The sequence below is a fragment of the Crassostrea angulata genome, chromosome 3 (genome assembly GCF_025612915.1).
Source record: "Crassostrea angulata isolate pt1a10 chromosome 3, ASM2561291v2, whole genome shotgun sequence".
Taxonomy (NCBI): domain Eukaryota; kingdom Metazoa; phylum Mollusca; class Bivalvia; order Ostreida; family Ostreidae; genus Magallana; species Magallana angulata.
This window is the reverse complement of record NC_069113.1, coordinates 44,032,531-44,050,970: the sequence shown is the minus strand read 5'-3', so window position 1 is coordinate 44,050,970 and position 18,440 is coordinate 44,032,531. Positions and strand designations below refer to the sequence as shown.

Below are 18,440 nucleotides of genomic sequence, written 5' to 3'. Positions count from 1 at the left end.
AAATGGGTAGGAATTTGAAAAGTGATAGAGGAAATTCGGACTGGAATATTTATAAAAATTGTGAAGGAAAACTTAATGCTTTTGTATGTATTTAGTGTCAATGCCATTCATAAATTGTATTTCATTTTCAAAAGTGTTGAGCAATTTGTATTATTTTCACAATTAAGAAAATCTCAATCATAGTGTAAAATTTTAAGTGATTTTCCTTTAATTTTCCAAAAATATACAATGGCCATTAACTCAAAAAGTAGGTCATTGACCTACTTTTTTGAAAATGAAAAATAACACTACAATAAAAGGTCTATAACACACAATAGTTGGTTTTTCATTATCATCAGTGGAATTTTTTTACATTCTGAGTAAACGTCATCCTTAAAAATAACTGTCATAGAAACATTTCTAATTAACGACTTTATATTAAGATAAATGCTTGAACATACATATACAAACCACTGATACATGTTGATAAATGCCATTAACTTAATGTTTGGGTTTTTTGCTTTCATTTCGTTGTTGTTTTTTTTTTTGCTTAATTAACCAAACGCAATGGAGATTATACACTTATTGAGTTCGGGACTCCTTCTGGCAAAAGGTAATCGTATTTGTTCTCCACTTTATCGTTTCTCTGGTGAATCTTTCTGCTGACAGATTTTAAATCCTCTCTGAACCTGAAAAAATTAAAATAACTTTATCATTCACAATCGGATAGAAAAAAACCCATCCATGCGCTATATAACTGCTACTACGTTTGGGTTATGCAAAATATGTAATAAACAATGCATTTGTTATAATATGATAAGTTTCTGCTTAGATTTTCACCATAAAGAAAAGTTGCCGTTTCTATGCAATTTCTTTTAAAGGTGTTTCAGATAATGTGGAAAAAAATTGAATTCGACATAAATATTCTACATGCAACATTATACAAAATGCAAAGTAGAATTATTTTTGGAAACTACAAACCAACTGTTATTAGACTATATTTACATCTACCATGTATTATTCCCTTTATTTCTTACGGAAACTTGTTGTTAATTCATAACTGTATAGAAACAGCCAGACTGAAATCTACACGCCCCGTTTATCAATTGGTTGAATTGACAGAAATTGGCACGCTTTGTTTATCGAATAGTCGAAACCTACACGGACTGCACGAAATATTCAAGATGATGTTAGACTCAAAGTCTCACAGGAGACGATTTTGCTGTTTCGTTTAGCTAAGTTAAACGTACTTGTGTACATTACCAGTAATTTAGGAAATTTTACTAATTTCAATAATCAATTTATTAATTAGTTAAAAGAAAGATGTTAATATAAACAATAAAATGCTTTTTGGGAGTTGGTTTTAATCAAATCTCCTATGCAGTTACTCTGGCAAACCAAAAGTGAAACAGTGTTTGGACCTAAGCACAAATTATCGCCGCTGACAAGACGTAGTTCTTGAAAATAATATGAAAAATTCGATGTCACATATGCTGAAGCATTGTTTTTCAAGGAAACTTATCTATAAACACTTTGAAAATAGTCCGATTTTATATAATACGATAAATTTAGATATTTCTGTAGTCTCAAGTGTTCCTACGCCAGAGTGTAATAAAGTCTCGTTCAACCAGGCTGTCTCCGTAAACTTCCGACAAGCAGAGAGGCCCTCTTGCTTGTCGGAGATGAACGGAGACAGCCGAGGGTCTGGTTTAACGAGACTAGAGTTCGATATCAATAGTGCTTGGATCCATACGATTTTTAGAATTTTTTTCGATTACTAATACATAGTTTGCAATCTATCTTTAAATATTACACAACATGATTCATATGGGGTTTCTCGAAATTTTTGTCGGAAAAGCCTAAAAATTCATATGATGAAAAAGTCTGTAATTCAAATACAGATAGAAACTAATTGCCATGCAAGATAAGTTGATTTTAAAATAAATGATAATCGATAATATCAACTTTCTTCAGTACTTCAGTACTTTGACTTGATGATTCATGCGGGTTATGAGGGTATCGATCTTTGCAGAAAAAACTTACATAACCCGATTATTGTATGAATGAATTTTATTTTAAAATGGTTACACGGCAAATATGAGAGATTTCATGGCGGCTTTTTAAAACAAAGAATTTCTGATTTTTGGAAACTACTGCTTCCTTAAAAATAAAAAATAAATTTGATGTTAACATCTGGAGCAAAACTTTCAAGAAAAATAGCATTTCCCATTTCGTTCCAAAAGGCATTAAATTCATTGTTAAAAATCTAAATTTAAAAATAAAAAGAAATATTTGAAATTAAATAACGTAAGATTAAATTTTCCAAATATTTATTGTGTCTTTAATAGTCGAGTGGTTTTGCGGAATCAAAGAATTCTATTTATTATTTCTTAAAGAAAATTTTTCCATTTCAAAGATAAATGTACGAGTCATTAAACGCTATAATTTAATATATATCAATCTGCGATGAAGCAATATGTATAATAACGTTGTTTGAAGTGTAAAGCTAAATTAAGTGTTTATTTCGATATTGTAGACATACGTAGCGGTATCTATTTAGATATGACTCTTTATGCGTCATGGATATTTAAACCCCCTCGTCATGATATGGGAATAATCTCGTTATTCAGCAACATCTTCTTAATACTCGATATAAACGAGTCACTAAATACAACAAATTGCATCAAATACAATTTTATCCATCAAACACATCAAATTTTAACCATTGTTTTACATGTACATGAACAAAAGATTGCCATGTTCATAAATTATATATTTGATATGTGGTACTTGTATTAAAAAAAGACCGAAAACACACATTTTAAAGTATTCTACTTCTAGAGTTATTGTTGGCAATGCAAGGTAATACTTACTTGTCTATTATCTGAGCCGCAGCTGGGTCATACGTGTAGGTCATTTCAAAATCACCAATGGAATTCACGCTCCTTCCACTTAGAATTTTGGTGATAAGCATTGATTCTAAAATTACACTCTTGTCCGGGAGAATGTTTAGAATATCCTTTTCTTCTAAAGGGTTCTGAAATGAAATAAAAGTTTATTTTATAATCAAAATTAAATCAAATTTCTATTTCAATCAACAAATATTTTGAATCAATGCAACACCGATTATATTCTCGATAGAAAGATTTCTGTATTTAATGTTTTCCCAATTTTTCCATCTTTAAAGGCAACCAAATCATGCAAATTGATAAAAAAAAAAATTCCAAGAAATGTTAAAATCAACATTTTTTATACAGTTATGCAAAAATTCGAGTAACATGTTAATTTTTAAAAAGAATATTGTTGCCCCCTTATTGAAATATCTTAAGGGGTACTACACATACATGTAGTAGGTATTCCCCGACGCGAAGCGGAGGGCAATATTTTCGTCCCAAGGGGGCTTATATAATCAATGTTGCCCTCAACCACAGTCAACATTTGTTTTGTTATATGAAGAAACAAACCAAAATTTAAGAAAGTAATTGAAAACAGATCGCCGTAATTTTCTCAGCTCAACAAAGAATTCACGAATTCAGTTTTGTGCAAAGTTCATTTCCAAAATATCCTCAGCATCAAACGGTCACTGGTAATATGCCGCCGACCGTAAGAATTTAAATACAGATGTTCTACCTGATTTTACTTCTTAGTAATTCCCAAATCCTTATATCCGTATGAAAGATAACGTAACTGATAAACCAGTCCGGAGATTCGTGCTTATATACATGTACAAATTTGAAGAATGCAGTACCATTTACAAGATATAAGTTTTATTGTCAACAATTTGTATACTTCATATTTATTCATTTTTCTTTTCTTTCTTTATGTTTTATTTTATGGCCAAAAGATGTGCTCGCAATTGCATGATGGCGAATTGGCATCTACGCCCTTGCGCAACATAAAAAGGGACATTATCAAAGAAAGAAAACACATGTTGTACATTAATATAACATGTTATTGTGATCGAGATAATGATGAAGTTTATGTTGATGACATATTAATCAATTATTGTAAACATACAATGTAGGATTATCTATGTTGTATACCTTATTTTTGGGTGGAGGTCCTTTGAGCATTGGAGGATAGTTTGGGAAATACCCGTATGTATCATATTGAGCAAAGTTGACAGCTGCGTGAACAACGCTAGATGTGAAGATCATGCTTGTCAGGAAAACAACAAGTTCATCAACTGAAGTAAACCGACCATTCTCAAAAGGAAGTCCCTGACAAAAGTAAATATATTAAAACTAAAAGAAATGCTTAATATCGCTAACTGCAAGTTCGTTTTTGATCACTTCAAATAACTATTTACATATATCAATATCCATATAATACATCAATACATTTTAATAATCAATATCTATTAATAACGAACGTGCTAATTCCGTAGAATTAATTGGAACAATATGGCAGTTGTAGAATTTCAAAAGGTTCACAACTTTTAAGCCTGAAAATTAGGGTTTTTCAAATGGTCGTCGATAGAATACACATCAATTAAACTTTTTTTTTAAATTTAGCAATATTGTATTTAGGATAAAGTTTACTCTGATGACAAATTAACAAACGGGGATTAGATATTACCCAATGCAGGTGAAATACCGATACTTGTGCTGCAGTTTATTTACATGTACTTTCATGCTTGTGACCTCTGAATATTTCCACAACAAACTACGCAATTTCACAACAAGACCCAGTATCTTGTGAAGTAAGATATTCAGTGTATACATTTCAAAAATTGGGAGTTTTTCCAAATTTAATATCAAGTTACTTATTTTGTATAAAGTCTTCAAGCACTATTTAAAAGTAAGGAAGGAGTCAGGTTTTCTACTTGTCTAAAGTGAATTGATTTGTATTGAATAAAGATGAAAGGAAATCAATAAATCATATTTTTCTCTTTTTTCTTACTATTTTACAACTTGGCAAAGAAATAGCAATCAAAGTTTAGAATTTAACAAGGGCTTTATTTTTGACGGAATATTGCCGTAAGTATCACATGTTTTCCGAAAGGAAATATCACATTTTTTGTAATTCAAAGAAAATTACTTTAGATTTAAGACTTTATTCAGCATTTAAAAAAAATAACATTAATGCCGGATTTTTCATCTAATTAAAATGTCAACAAATAATAATTAAGATACTTGTGTTTCAAAATATTTTTTTTTAAAATGTGATTTTTCTTTCGAATTACATTCACATTATGTTTTATAAGCGCTTTTAATATAAATATATTTGTGTAAAAAAAATCCTACAATCATAAAAACATAGTGAGTCACGAATCAAAAGTGAACCTGTTTGAATTGTTTCTAAGAAATGCTAATAAATAAAACATATCATGGTAAATTACGCACTAAAATTCCACAGCCGTTTTCAGATTTTGGTTTGAAAAGTTCTTGACCAAAGTTTTGTATTTCAGCATCATTGAGCAATTTCTCACTTGTATCTGCAAAATAAAAATTGAATGAAGTTGACACAATTGCGTCACAATTGCGATATTTGTAATTCATTTATTTATCGTCTTGTTTTAAATAGAGTACCAACCGTAGTAGAGACTGACGTAGTCGGTGACGTAGCTACGGATGACATCATATATCGCCAAGGAGTCATCACGTTGGTAGAAGGTTGGAAGAATGGATCCGTCTCTACAGTACACCTGTTTATATCAAAACACGTCTATATCTCATATATCATCGATCAAAGCTTAGTCCTATTCCCAAAGCTCTTCAGGATTTGAGAAGTGTACTAACATATTTGGACTAGGATCAAATATTAAATCATTTATCAAATATACACCATACAAAAATTTATAAACTTGCGCGAGTTATCGTATAGTACCATAGTTATAAAGAAGTTACAAAGAATATGCACAGAATGAATGATTGTATGGTTTAATACAATTTAATCCAACTAACCCCTCTTTGTTTCAAAAACTCTGGATAATCTCCTTCCATATTCATACGCCATTGGCCTATTCTGTAATCCAAATCAAGCATTGTTTAATTGAATGGATTTTCCTTTTGTTATAAGGTTTATCAAAATGTGAAGATTTGCAAGATCATCAGTCTTTACCTATTGAAAAATTAAATTCGATGACAAGACCACAATCATTTTCTCTACCCATTATCTATGCGTACATATGTAAATTAAATATGTTGACAAATTTCTCCATCATGAATTTGACCTTTTAAAGTCTTAAAAAAATATTTCAAGCATATCATCCCCTAAACATAAAAAAGAGATAAAAAAAAACTGCACTTGGGCGTCTATTGTTCATATCCTTCTCTGATCATAAATAACTGCAATACCAATTATCATTAATTACAAACAGTGTACATGAAGTAGTCTTTTTTTCATCGATTAACATATACAAGTTCGTGTATTATAGTTTTCTTTCTGTTTAATAAATGAAAATGGCATATTCTATTGTTTCCCTATCCCTATCGTCATAATACACACCCTCGCGCCATAAGCTCAGCCAAACCATCACTTCCGAGCGCCATCGTTTTGTCCACATAGCCCCCCGGACGCAGCAGGGCGTCAAAACCACGCCTTAAAGAAATGTTTACTATAAATACACACAATGACAAAAAAAGATTATTCCTTTGTAATGTTTCAGATACCGGAAAACAAAATCTTTGTCTTGATAATAAACCTACGTGTTAACTGCAAGAAGTGCATAGCAATGAGGGCCTAGAAGTTTATACACTGGGTGTGACGGAGAAAGGCATCTGTTCGCTGCTATCCAAAATCCTTCCATTATCAAATGAGTACACCCTAAAAGATAACCTCAAGGACTGAGTTTGTCTTAAATTTAATGTAGATGATACACATGCTTGATGATACAGAATAATGCCAAACTGTTCAATCAGTTAATTATAAGCGTGCTTCCATTGTTATACCCAAATGGTAATATTTTGTATTGTGCTTAAACTTTTACTGTTTGTCGTACCCAAAATTAGAATTTACATTTTATCAAGATAATTAAATGAATAAGAATATCAGAAATTCTAAATTATTCCGTTTCACACTTTGGTCCTCCACGCGGACTAACCTTTGGGTGTAAACCTGGATGTGGTCATCCGGGTCACAGTTTGAACAATGAAGACTACTCTTCCTGCATTTTATGTTTGAATTTTCACCATAATCTAATACAGAATAATGTGAACAAAACCACCATTCATACCAAACACACAATGTATATACTCTGTTGTCACTGTGGATGTATATTCTCAAAGCAGCGAAAAGGAGACCGAGTTATATTTTTTGTGCTTCTTTTTATTTATGATTTTTTTAACCAATAGGCGCATGCTCACAGAAAAAAAGTCTTTAGTACATGTCTAATTCCATCGTGCTTGCAATTCCACCGATCACTGGTAGTGTTACCATGGCGTATGTTTATGATCAAATATCAGGACAAATCTTCAGTTTTACATCTGCATTACTGTTAGGTTTCATAACTAGCTCATTCATAGCATGCATTTGAAAAACCCCATAAAATAACCTGAAGAAAAAATTCATATTGTAAAACGATTGTATATCACTAAAACATCAGCGTCAGACGTTTTACCACCTGAACAATTCTGAACTACGTCGCGTTAGTATGCCATGTTGGTATGGTATGGGTTGTGGCGTTGTAATTCTATCAAATGTTTATTTAACAACATAAAACAATTTTTTGTGATAGTACCTAAGTGTGCAACTCCCTGGTGGTAATGGCAATCAGCAAGATTGTACCACATTTTGGCAGCAATCCAAGTATAGGGCGGGTCATTGGGAAGAAACACCTGAAACGTAAAACACTGTGTCGGATAATTATGCCAGTGCCAAGGTGGCATTTTTGCACCCGCTTAAGATGCAGTTTCGGAAAAATCCCTGTATACCAAATGATAGACCATTGTCTAGAGAGTATATAACCACTTTTGTTTTTAGTGTGTTTCACCTGACAGGTGAGATATTTACCTTTAAAAATTAATATCCCATCGGAAAATGATAATTCCCATAGGAGAATTGATTCTCCTACAGGAAATATTGACAATCCTATAGGATTTTTTAAAAGTCCTATAGGAATTAAATTTCCTATAGGAGAATGGTATTTCCTGTAGGAATTTAATTCAGACTGTAGTTTTCCTGTAGGGTATTAAGTTTTCCTATCGGATTTTATCAAATCCTATCGGAATTGAAATTCCTATAGGAAGTTCTTGTATTCCGATAGGAAATTTCAAATTACCTATAGGAATATTGTTTTTCCTACGGGAAAAATTATTTTCCCATAGGAATTTATTTTTGAAAGGTAAATATCTCACCTGACAGGTGAGATACAATGATAACTAAGGTGGTTGTTAACTCTTAAAGCAATGGTCTATCATATGGCATATTTGAATTTTTCGATATATGCAGCTTAAGCGGGTGCAAAAATGCCACCTTGGCACTGGCATAATTATCCGGCACAGTGTTGTAAGTATTTGTTTTATGTATTTTAATAAAATATAACCCATTAAAGGGGGCTTTGAAAACGCGTGCTTGAACAGTACTAATAATTAAGAAATTGAAAACCGCTTTCTTTTACATTTCTGATATTGTTTTTAATCTGTCATCCTAAAAAATCCTCTTAATTTGAGCACGTATATGTGCCCATTTAAATGACAATGCCCTATTATTTCCGTCAATGTTGTTTGTTAGCCAAAGGCAATACCTAACGCCCTTTTTAAAAATAAAGTATTATACAATTATTTAATGCTTGAGCAGTCAATAGACCAGAATATTTTTCCCGAGGTGCAGGGAACAGCTTAGTATGATCTATTGCCCGAGGCCAACGGCCGAGGGCAATAGATCATACTGAGCTGTTCCCTGCGCCAAAGGAAAAAAATCTGGTCTATTGACTGTTCAGGCATTAAATAATTGTTTTATTACCTAATTCCTTTTTTAGTTTTCCGGGTTTACAATTGGCATATTGCAGATGGTTTCCGTGCCATTATGCAATATACTAAGATTTTTTTTTATCTTTTACATGCACCAAACTTGTTGCATGCATTACAACATCTCAATTTAATATTAGTTTACACAAAGAAGGAGGAGTCTTCAACCCATTAGATTTTAAATAGTCTTTTACCTTATATGAGGCTTTAAAACTGTTGAATATTTGATACTCCATTTTGATAACATTGAGTTTGGTTTCACCAAGTACTAAAAAAGCGTCTATGTAAAGGAATATACATTCCCTGAGAAAGGATGTAACATTATAACATACATGTACACGTTGCCGGTCCAATAGATCACAGTCTATTGACCGGCGGTCCAATAGATCGCAGTCTTTTGACCGGCGGTCTAAAAGATCGCAGTCTATTGACCGGCAGTTCAAAATAGACGCAAATAATTATTTAATTTGTAATAAAACAACAAAATCTTCTTGATTAGGTAATAACAAAAAATACTTACTGGATTATCGGGTCCTTTCTGTTGGTACAGTTGGATAGCTACTGGCATGAGTTGTCCTTTACCATTTACAAAGAACAGACAAAGTGGAACAGTACACTGCAGATATAAGCAAACAAAATATCTACATTGGTTTTTATTTTCACCTAAGGTCTTGAAGATACGTCTTTCCTTATTTTTTGATTATTTGTTGTATCTATTTTTTAAAATAATATTCCCATTTTGTATAATTTAAAACCGTAAAATAATTCCCTCCTCGCGTGCACTCATATATTAATAGTAATTTACTAACACTCTTGCCTAATTTCTTAGGTTTGTATTTATTTTTCTTTCTGGGATGTACATGTACACTCTTAATTTAAACAAACTAGTCAGACATTTATAAATGCTTTGTGGCATAACATTATATAAATAGTGCCTGTTTGGGAGGGTAACTGTTGAAATTGGCACCCCGAGAAAACCATTGTCAACCGACGCGAAGCGGAGGTTGACAATGGTTTTCGAGGGATGTCAATTTATAAAGTTACCCTCCCAAACAGGTACTATTTATTTCATTATACTGAATGTCTTATTTTTAAAGAAAATTTTACTGCTTTTATATAGAAATGAAGTGAATTCTAAGGCGAACCGTACGCGCATAATTTACGCGCATGTAACAATTCGTTGTGTTACCCGTTGCTAAGTGTGTTGCTAACGCTGAGGGTAATAGAACGGATTACCAACTGCGTCTTAACCAATCAGATTTCAGTATTCAACATGAAAGTATAATAAAAAATATTATTAGCAGTAGACAAGTGGTCGTTTGAACGAACGGACGGACAGATAGACGCCGGACGAGTGGTCAAACATAACCGAGTCACCAGTAAATCACACGCAAAATACATTTTTTTTACATTTTATCATAACTAATAATATTTATTATGTGAATCTGGTATTCATTAAGGATGAAAATCGATAATTGCGCTCGCAATTTGTTCCGACCAATCGATAAACTGTGTTAAAATCCACTCTGTGACACATCATTTCTCAATTTAATTACAAGCATTTATTAGAAGTCGTAAAAATACCTAAAAAGCACAAAATTTACGTTTTAAAATTTGTTTATGAAAATTAATGTGTATCTATTTGAAGGAAAAAATAAGCAGACTGTGTGAAATTTCTAAAAATATTCGTGACCACATTGAGCTACTAGTACATCGCGGTTTTCTGTCTATATCGTTGCCCTCATTGAAACTTACAAATTTTTCTTCCGAAACCACGATGTTAAACAAGGGCCATTGAACGTTTAAGTATAAAATCAGAAAATAACCACATGCTATCACTAAAATTATATAAGGAATAAGGAATCATTCTTTGAGTATTATGAGGTGATATTTCTGGTCGGGGCGTGATCAAATCCATAAAGCCCGCAGGGCTTTATGAAAGATTTGATCACGCCCCGACCGAAATTATCACCTCATAATATTCAAAGAATGATTCCTTATTACTTATATTTATATAATTTAAACCATCGTACGATTAAAAACTAAAATACGAATTATATATACAAAACAAACCCCGCTGGCGCCTCAATTTGGCTTTATGAGTTAAATAGTACAAAATTGATACATAGTGTTATCACAGGCAAAGAAACTTGAAAATGTAAATATACCGTTTTCACTTAAGCATTTGATTTGGCTTTCTTAAAAAACAAAGTACGATATTTACAGATTGAAATGTTAAAAGATTGATAACTGTAACGATATTTGATAGACTTCACTATGTTATTCAGCTAAATTCACTGTCAACCGTGACATGTTTTGACAATAATCATAATTTATACCAATCGACCGATGTCCCTCTGCAAACTCAGGTTAACGAAACTCAAATATATTAATTCATCTTACAGTTAGTTATCTTGAGGGAAGCAAGACATATTGGAAGCTCGGAAATACGTTGAAATATCGAATGGCTTCTTATGACTAACAGATGACCGAATTTTGGAAAATAAATTATATTAATACGATTAAATATTTTATATATATGGATATTATCTTTCTTATCAAAATTAAACTGAAAAGAATTACAAATGACTTTGAAAAGCCCGGCCTCCTTATGCAATCCGAGACAGTAGATGTAATTTAATGTGACTTACATGAAGTCCTTTTTGGCAATCTATTCCTTCAAGTATTTCTAGATCTGTAATAAACACGCGATTGTTTGCAATGGCTTCGGATAATGTGAAACCTTCCAGGAAGGGAGCTATCATGCTTTCTGTTACTCCAAATCTGATTGTAAAACAAACTCAGATTATAATTCAAAAACAATAATTTGCTTAATCAAAGTTGCTATTTTTCCGAAGTAAAATTAAAGTTTTACTATTAGGTGATTGAAATCTCAATGTTTTTTTTTTTTAAAATTATAAAATTAACATGCATTTTCAAATGTATATTAAACGTTATCTTGTAATTTACTTGTCAGGTATCGATGTGCAGAGTCGAATTAGATTTGAGTTTACTCTGTTGAGACGTTGACAGCCAAAATTTTCATCTGTATGCCAAACATCCATATCCTGTCAAAAACGATAATTATTAAAAATATCAACTTATGTGGAATTTAGCAAAGAATAGGGAAAAAACCAAATCTAATTCAGAATAAAGGTATCATTTTTGGATGTATATTGGGATATAAGTACGGGTTGGTCACGTGATCAAATTCAATAAAGCCCGAAGGGCTTTTTGGAAGATTTGATCACGTACCAAGCGTAAATATTAAAATATAATATTAATCAAATGTTTAATTTAAAAAAATTAAATATAGTTAAACTTAAATTTCTATTTACATCATCATCAAGATAACACTGTGTTGTAAAAATGCACTTTTTACCAAAGGGTTTCCGAAAATGTTAGAAAATACACTTTTCATGTCCTCTAAAGTATCCCAAGCCGTTTGTCCAAAAATCATCTCCACAGTCTTTCCAGCCATTATGGTGTATTTTCTTGTAAGCAGATCCCACTTTTAAAAAAAATCATTTATTAACATTACATAAGATAAGCATTTCCTTAATTTTCCCCTGACGAGTCTAGTTACAAAAAAAAAATAAACTACAAACGCTGCATTCAATGAGGAAATAAAACATTTTAAAAAGAACTTTTTCTCACTAAGCTATAAGTGATTCAAATAAGTTCAAAAGAGTTAAAATTATTTTTTTTATTGACATAATTATTATTCAATCCGTAAAGCGCGCTCAATTTAAAAATTAACAGGGGGCCGTGATGTTGCAAATATATCTGAATATGTTAAGGTGGTATGGGACACCTGTCGATATCAAGGTGGATAAAAGTACATTGTAATGAAAATACTTTCACCGTTTTATAATTTTCAAATTTAATAATATTTGACCAAAAAATATTTTTAAAAAAATTCGGAAAGGTAATACGTGTAATTAAATATTTGATAAAGAATTATAAAATTATTATAAATTATTATAAATATGCATTAGAAAATCTTTGTGTCTAATAACATTGAGTATGCCAACTCATCATGCTTACCATAAATAATTTCGTGAATTTGTTTTTAGTACAACTTATCATACTAACGAAATGGCATCGTTTATGACTTCGCAATGAATAATATTTGATGGTTTTATCAGCACTCATAAGTTTTAAAAGATTTGGGTCCGCTAATTTTTTTTTTTTTGGTTTAAAGACACAAAAAATAATTGTGTTGTCAAATATGAACATCTACTGCTGTCATATCTGGTTCTAATATAACACATTATTAATATACTTTTTGCAGTCACTTATCATAATAGAATGATTTTCCTTTACAATCAGTGGATCTTTTTTGCATATTAGTTAAACGTAATCCCTCTTACACTGTACTTCATTGATATTACAATCTTTGGCAGAACCGTGTAACCATCGTGTTAAAGTATAAAAGTGTACAATATATTTATTACTGTTGTTGAATTGGTGGGTGGTGGGATTGTTCGTGGCTTTCGTGGGTAACCCTTGCCTACGAATTTGCATTCTCACGAACGTGTATCTGATTAATATATGTTTACGAAATAGAATTTGCTACCAACGAAATTACGTCCCCAAAACCAGGAATAAACATGATTCCACATTAAATTGTAAATGGTTTTCAAATGGATAAACAAATTGTAATAAAATTATTTTTTTTATTTTGTAAGGAAATAATGATCTTGCAAAAATATGTAATAAAAACTGTTCACTATTAATAAATTTCTATTACTAAAATTGTCATTATTCTAATTGAAATTGAAATTAAATGAGGCCAAATGATAATTTTCAACAAAAGTTTATATTAATAAAAAACATATGTGTCTTCTTGAACTAAGTCCTATATCAAGTGCAAACGCGGTTAAGGTTTTCATTAAACTTGCAGGCCAAACAGTGTTTTAACGTTCAGGCGCTCACAGTTACCTAAAATGTAGTTATCATCAGGCTTTCATAGACCTTGTCGATTTCTACCTCCTCAAGCAACTTATCAATTTAGACCTTAGCAGTATTGCTCACTCTTCAGGTAATGTCCTTAAGTAAATATCATACTAGTTATTCGGATCAACTAGCATCTTTAGAATTATTAAAAGGTTTTACACACAACTTTATGCTTTGCAAACAATATCCAAAGGTAGCGTCAGATGCTTAAAACATTCGTGTACTCTTTGCAGCGGAGGCTATGCAGGCTCTTAACAAGGAAATATTTCTAGGGGTGTTTTGCAGGTCCCTTTATGCATTCATCACTTCCTTATCTTAGATTGTAACCTGTGAACATGGTATATGTACCTGAAAAGGTGATTCATTCCTATTTATACACCATCATACCAACCTGGATCTAGTATCTTGGTGGGATGAATTTTACGTTCTATTGAACACGCTTCAAGTATTTGCTTGGCTTGTTTGATAGGAATGTTCTGTATGGCAAGAACTGTTGCCTGCCTTCCTCATTTATATCGCCAAATAAAAGTTAAATTGACATACTGTGTAGTTATCATTTTTTGGACGATTCTCAAACTTATTTTGTTTCTGTATTTTATCTTTGATAATATAATTTAACTATTCAGTGTTAAACCCATTTATCTAAAAGAAATAATTTGTTTGGTTTTCATCACAATAATATACATTTTGATATACACTCATAAATCTAGGTATATATTTTATGATAAATGTTGCTAACTACCAGGTGCATCCTTGTTTTAGTCATACCACTGGCTAGAAAATATTAAATTTTTACCTAAATCCGTGACGTCATCGTATAATTGCACGATTACACTGTAATAATTCAAAACTTCACCTTCCCTCAAATATCAACAAAATACTGTGTATATATCATTAATTAGGCGATTTCCCGAATTTCTTTCTTTCTTTATATCATTTTTGATAATTTGTTCATAAGTAGTTCAGATGATTTTAAGATAAACTGAACTCATTGATATTGTATTAAACTAGCTTAAAATTAAATTAAGAACAAAATATATACTGATATAGTATTACCATATGTGAATCGGAAAACTGTTCATCATCAGGAAGATTCTTTATCTAAAAAAAAAAGTAATATTGTAACCTTGTTTTGCCACTTTCTAATCTTGAAAGCATGCAATATAGTGCAGTAGTACATTCATATAATTGAAGTTATAAAAAAAAATGCAAGTTTAAATAATTTTTTTTAGTAAATCTCGAATCCCAATTTAAGTGATGCAATTCTTTTTACGTTCAAACCTAAAAAATACTTACCTTAACTTAACTTAAATAAGTTTATAAAATGATACTAAGTTACCTTTTTGGTAACTATCTAAATGTTATATTGTAGGATCTAAGAGTTTGTTTTCTTACGGATGCAGTAACTAAACAAACAATCATTCTGATATAGAAGTTTAAGTTTTGAAAGGTCATATTTATTTTTTTCTTTTAATCTACTGTAAATTGACATGTATATTTGTATTCACTACAGTGTTTTATTAGGCGATTGGGTCTTACTGACGTCATAAGTAAGGGAAGTAAGCCCCATAGGTCGATGTTCCTTTTTCTAATTGTGTAATTTTGATCGACTGTGGCGCTGATATTTTGCATAAAATAAAAAATAAAACAAAAACAAAAAAACTTAACAAAAAAAAAAAACCCACGTAAAAAACAAAAACAAAAAAAAAACTCCAAACAATGGCAATCTTATTAAGGTGGCTCTATACACCACTTTTTGATGACGCAGTACGCAAAAAAGTAATTCTGGAAGCATGCAATTCTGGCACTGGCTGATTTAAACTAAGGCGAATTGTATAGGGACCGCTCTTTTAAAAAATTTGTTAAATGAATAGATTTAATTTGATAATTGGAGAATTCATTACTTATAAGTAATATGGTATGTGACACCTTCACGTTATCAAATTAAACAATAAAATCAAGTATTATTTTTTAAATAGTTTCTTTCCCATCATTGATATGTTAAACCGTAGCGCATTGGGTTAGTGGGTTCACTACAAACCTGTAGGTCATGTGTTCGACTCCCGTTGGGAACAATAAATTTTTTAACGAATTTTTTGGTTGAATACTGTGAAAGAAAATTCTAAACCGATGAAAATATTTCAATTATAATATATTTAAATGCACATTAATATCGACATCTTAAGGGGATGGGGGGTTGCTTTGAATTTTTCTCAGGTTGGGATACTTAAATCCTATTAGCCTAGTCAATTTTCCCCTTTATTTTTTTGACTTAGTTTTGCATTAAAGCGAATATATTCACTTATTCAGGCCTATAATGAAATATGTATTTATTTATCATTCCAACATTATATTTAGGAAATTTTCAACTCATAAATGAAAAGTCCCCAAGGTGTTTGGGCCTTGGAACTTGGGAACGACAACCCTTACCTGAGGAACTTTCATGCCAAATAAAATTTAAAATATTTTTTGTGTTTATTTGCAATGTTTTCATTCAATTTTTTATAGCCACATTTCTTAAAATACATTTTCTTATAACATCAAGCAACCTTTTCAGATGATTTGTCAACAGAGTAAGAAAATATGAAAAATTATGTTTTGGGGAAATGCTTAAAAAAAGTTGCAATGAAAACATTTTTGAATGTTAAGAAGTGTTTTATTTTTTTATGTGTCCGAAGGAAATATTCATCATATGACAAAAAAATTCTCTAAATTTGATAAAAGCTGTCTTTTAAAAAAATATTTTACAAAAACAAAAAAAAACATTTAAAAAAATCTTTAAAAATACCTATAGTATCCCTATCATCATTTTCATATTTGATAAGTATATGTTTTGTGGTCTTCTATTGAAAATTGGAATAAACTGTGGGTGTATAGAGCCACCTTAGACAGGCACTAAAGAACTCATTACCGTATATAACTCATTTCAAGATATCGTTTTATATGACCTTTAAATGTTTAAAAATCATCACAGAATAAATCATCGATTCAACTGTAAAATTAAGTAACAGTTACAAATAACGTACCTGTACAGGTAATCCAGGCCGTTTCACTTGATACTCATATAGCATTTGTTTCTCCTTAATTTCTAAATTTCGCTGTTCTGGTCTGGGATCATACTGAGGCAGAAAAGTATCATATATCGTAAAATGTATGTCAACGTCGGGGCGAATCCATCGAAGAATCGGAAAAAGTGACGAAACTCCACTTGTTACATTAGTCACTTCTATCGTGTCAACAAACCAATCGCTGAATAGCCCTGTCTGATCTCTTTTTAATTTAATCTCGGTGACTTCGGGTATATCTGTTTCATCAACGATTGTAAAGACGTCCAATTGGTTGCGCTCAAAATCGTTTCTAAACCAGTTGTCTAGATAAGCAGGTTTGGTTTGCTTTTTAGAGCCATCAAGGAGGACTATTTCTACATTAGCGTCCGTGCCAGCGCCGAATCGGTCTCCTGTCTTGACTTTGATTTCGTAGGTGGTCATTGTTCAACCTGACCAGAACTACTATAAAATCTCGAATGAGTTCTATTTATTAAACCACTGTTTATTATCATCCAATGTCCGGATTTCATACAGGTCATTACGATGTCTTCCCTTTATTTATCCGGTAAGATATCAGGATCCAATGTGTACATGTAATGGAGCAGAATAAAGGCAGATGATGGTTTCCGATATGAATATTTCTAACGTAAATAATTAATGCAGTGCCCTAAAATAACAGTCAAATAAAGTTATAATTCAAGATCAAGTTTTTTACATAGATGAAAATGTATTGCGTTATTTACCCATATTTAACGTTTTAGTATGCCATAGTTATTATAAAAAATATGTAATTAATTCAAATTAGATATTACAAATTTGAAATATAAAGGTTTGAACATTGACTACAAAAATACAATAATATACAAAACTTGCAATAAATTTTTTTACTAAAGTCAAAAACTGACACGGCAATAAAACACCTTATTTAAAAATTTGAGAGTGTCATACCATATGATTTATTATAAATACGATGAATTTGGATATTCAATATGCATAAGTGCTCTGAATTACATAGGTAAAACGCGGTACATTTATAACTATACTCAAAGATTATTATTGGATAATAGATATAGAAAAGACCAATCAAATCAAAGAAACTAATGAAACAAATACTTACAATGTAACTCAGTCAACTTTAATTTAGCTCCAGAGTATAACTTGCGGTTATCTAAATTCTAATATTGGATTTAACAAATAGGTTAATGAAAGTAGATAAAATGATTAGATACATTCAGAAAAAATAATTGATATTAGAAATACTATCACGTATATGCTAATGAAATACATGAATATAAGAAGATAACATAATGACATTGAAACATTACAAAGTAGAAAACAAGTAAAATATTGCAAAATTTTGAATTTACAAATGCAGAGACACTATCATGCCAAAGCCTTTTGTTTATTTTTTTTATCGACGTGGTTGGCAAAATTTGAGGAACATGAAAAACGTTGCATTATAACAAAAATCATTAGATATTGTCCTAATTATATCTAAATTGCAGGCGCATATTTTAAAATAATATATATATATATATATATATAT

At 31.1% G+C, this 18,440-nt stretch overlaps 1 protein-coding gene across 1 annotated transcript; it reads right to left on the bottom strand.

Annotated features, from left to right (window-relative positions):
• Nucleotides 1-486: 486 nt before the first annotated feature.
• On the bottom strand, nucleotides 487-17,369 carry LOC128175011 (allene oxide synthase-lipoxygenase protein-like). Its single transcript, XM_052840379.1, has 15 exons — nucleotides 16,874-17,369; nucleotides 14,904-14,948; nucleotides 12,271-12,399; nucleotides 11,859-11,956; nucleotides 11,540-11,672; nucleotides 9,409-9,504; nucleotides 7,661-7,757; nucleotides 6,630-6,747; nucleotides 6,430-6,522; nucleotides 5,886-5,946; nucleotides 5,515-5,626; nucleotides 5,325-5,416; nucleotides 4,023-4,199; nucleotides 2,853-3,016; nucleotides 487-668 (listed from the first exon to the last, which is right to left on the bottom strand). Exons 1-15 carry the CDS (start codon nucleotides 17,333-17,335, stop codon nucleotides 554-556), a joined length of 1,992 nt encoding a protein of 663 aa, XP_052696339.1. The 5' UTR covers nucleotides 17,336-17,369; the 3' UTR covers nucleotides 487-553.
• Between the last annotated feature and the right edge of the window lie 1,071 nt (nucleotides 17,370-18,440).

What these genes read in the sequence shown, in the direction of transcription:
- LOC128175011 (XM_052840379.1), bottom strand. Translation starts at nt 17,335, where the DNA reads ATGACCACCTACGAAATCAAAGTCAAGACAGGAGACCGATTCGGCGCT. An exon ending in AGAAAGGACCCGATAATCCA is followed by an intron (nt 7,758 to 9,408) that starts GTAAGTATTTTT and finishes TTTACGTTTCAG; the next exon opens with GTGTTTCTTCCCAATGACCC. An exon ending in GCACTTCTTGCAGTTAACAC is followed by an intron (nt 6,523 to 6,629) that starts GTAGGTTTATTA and finishes CATTTCTTTAAG; the next exon opens with GCGTGGTTTTGACGCCCTGC.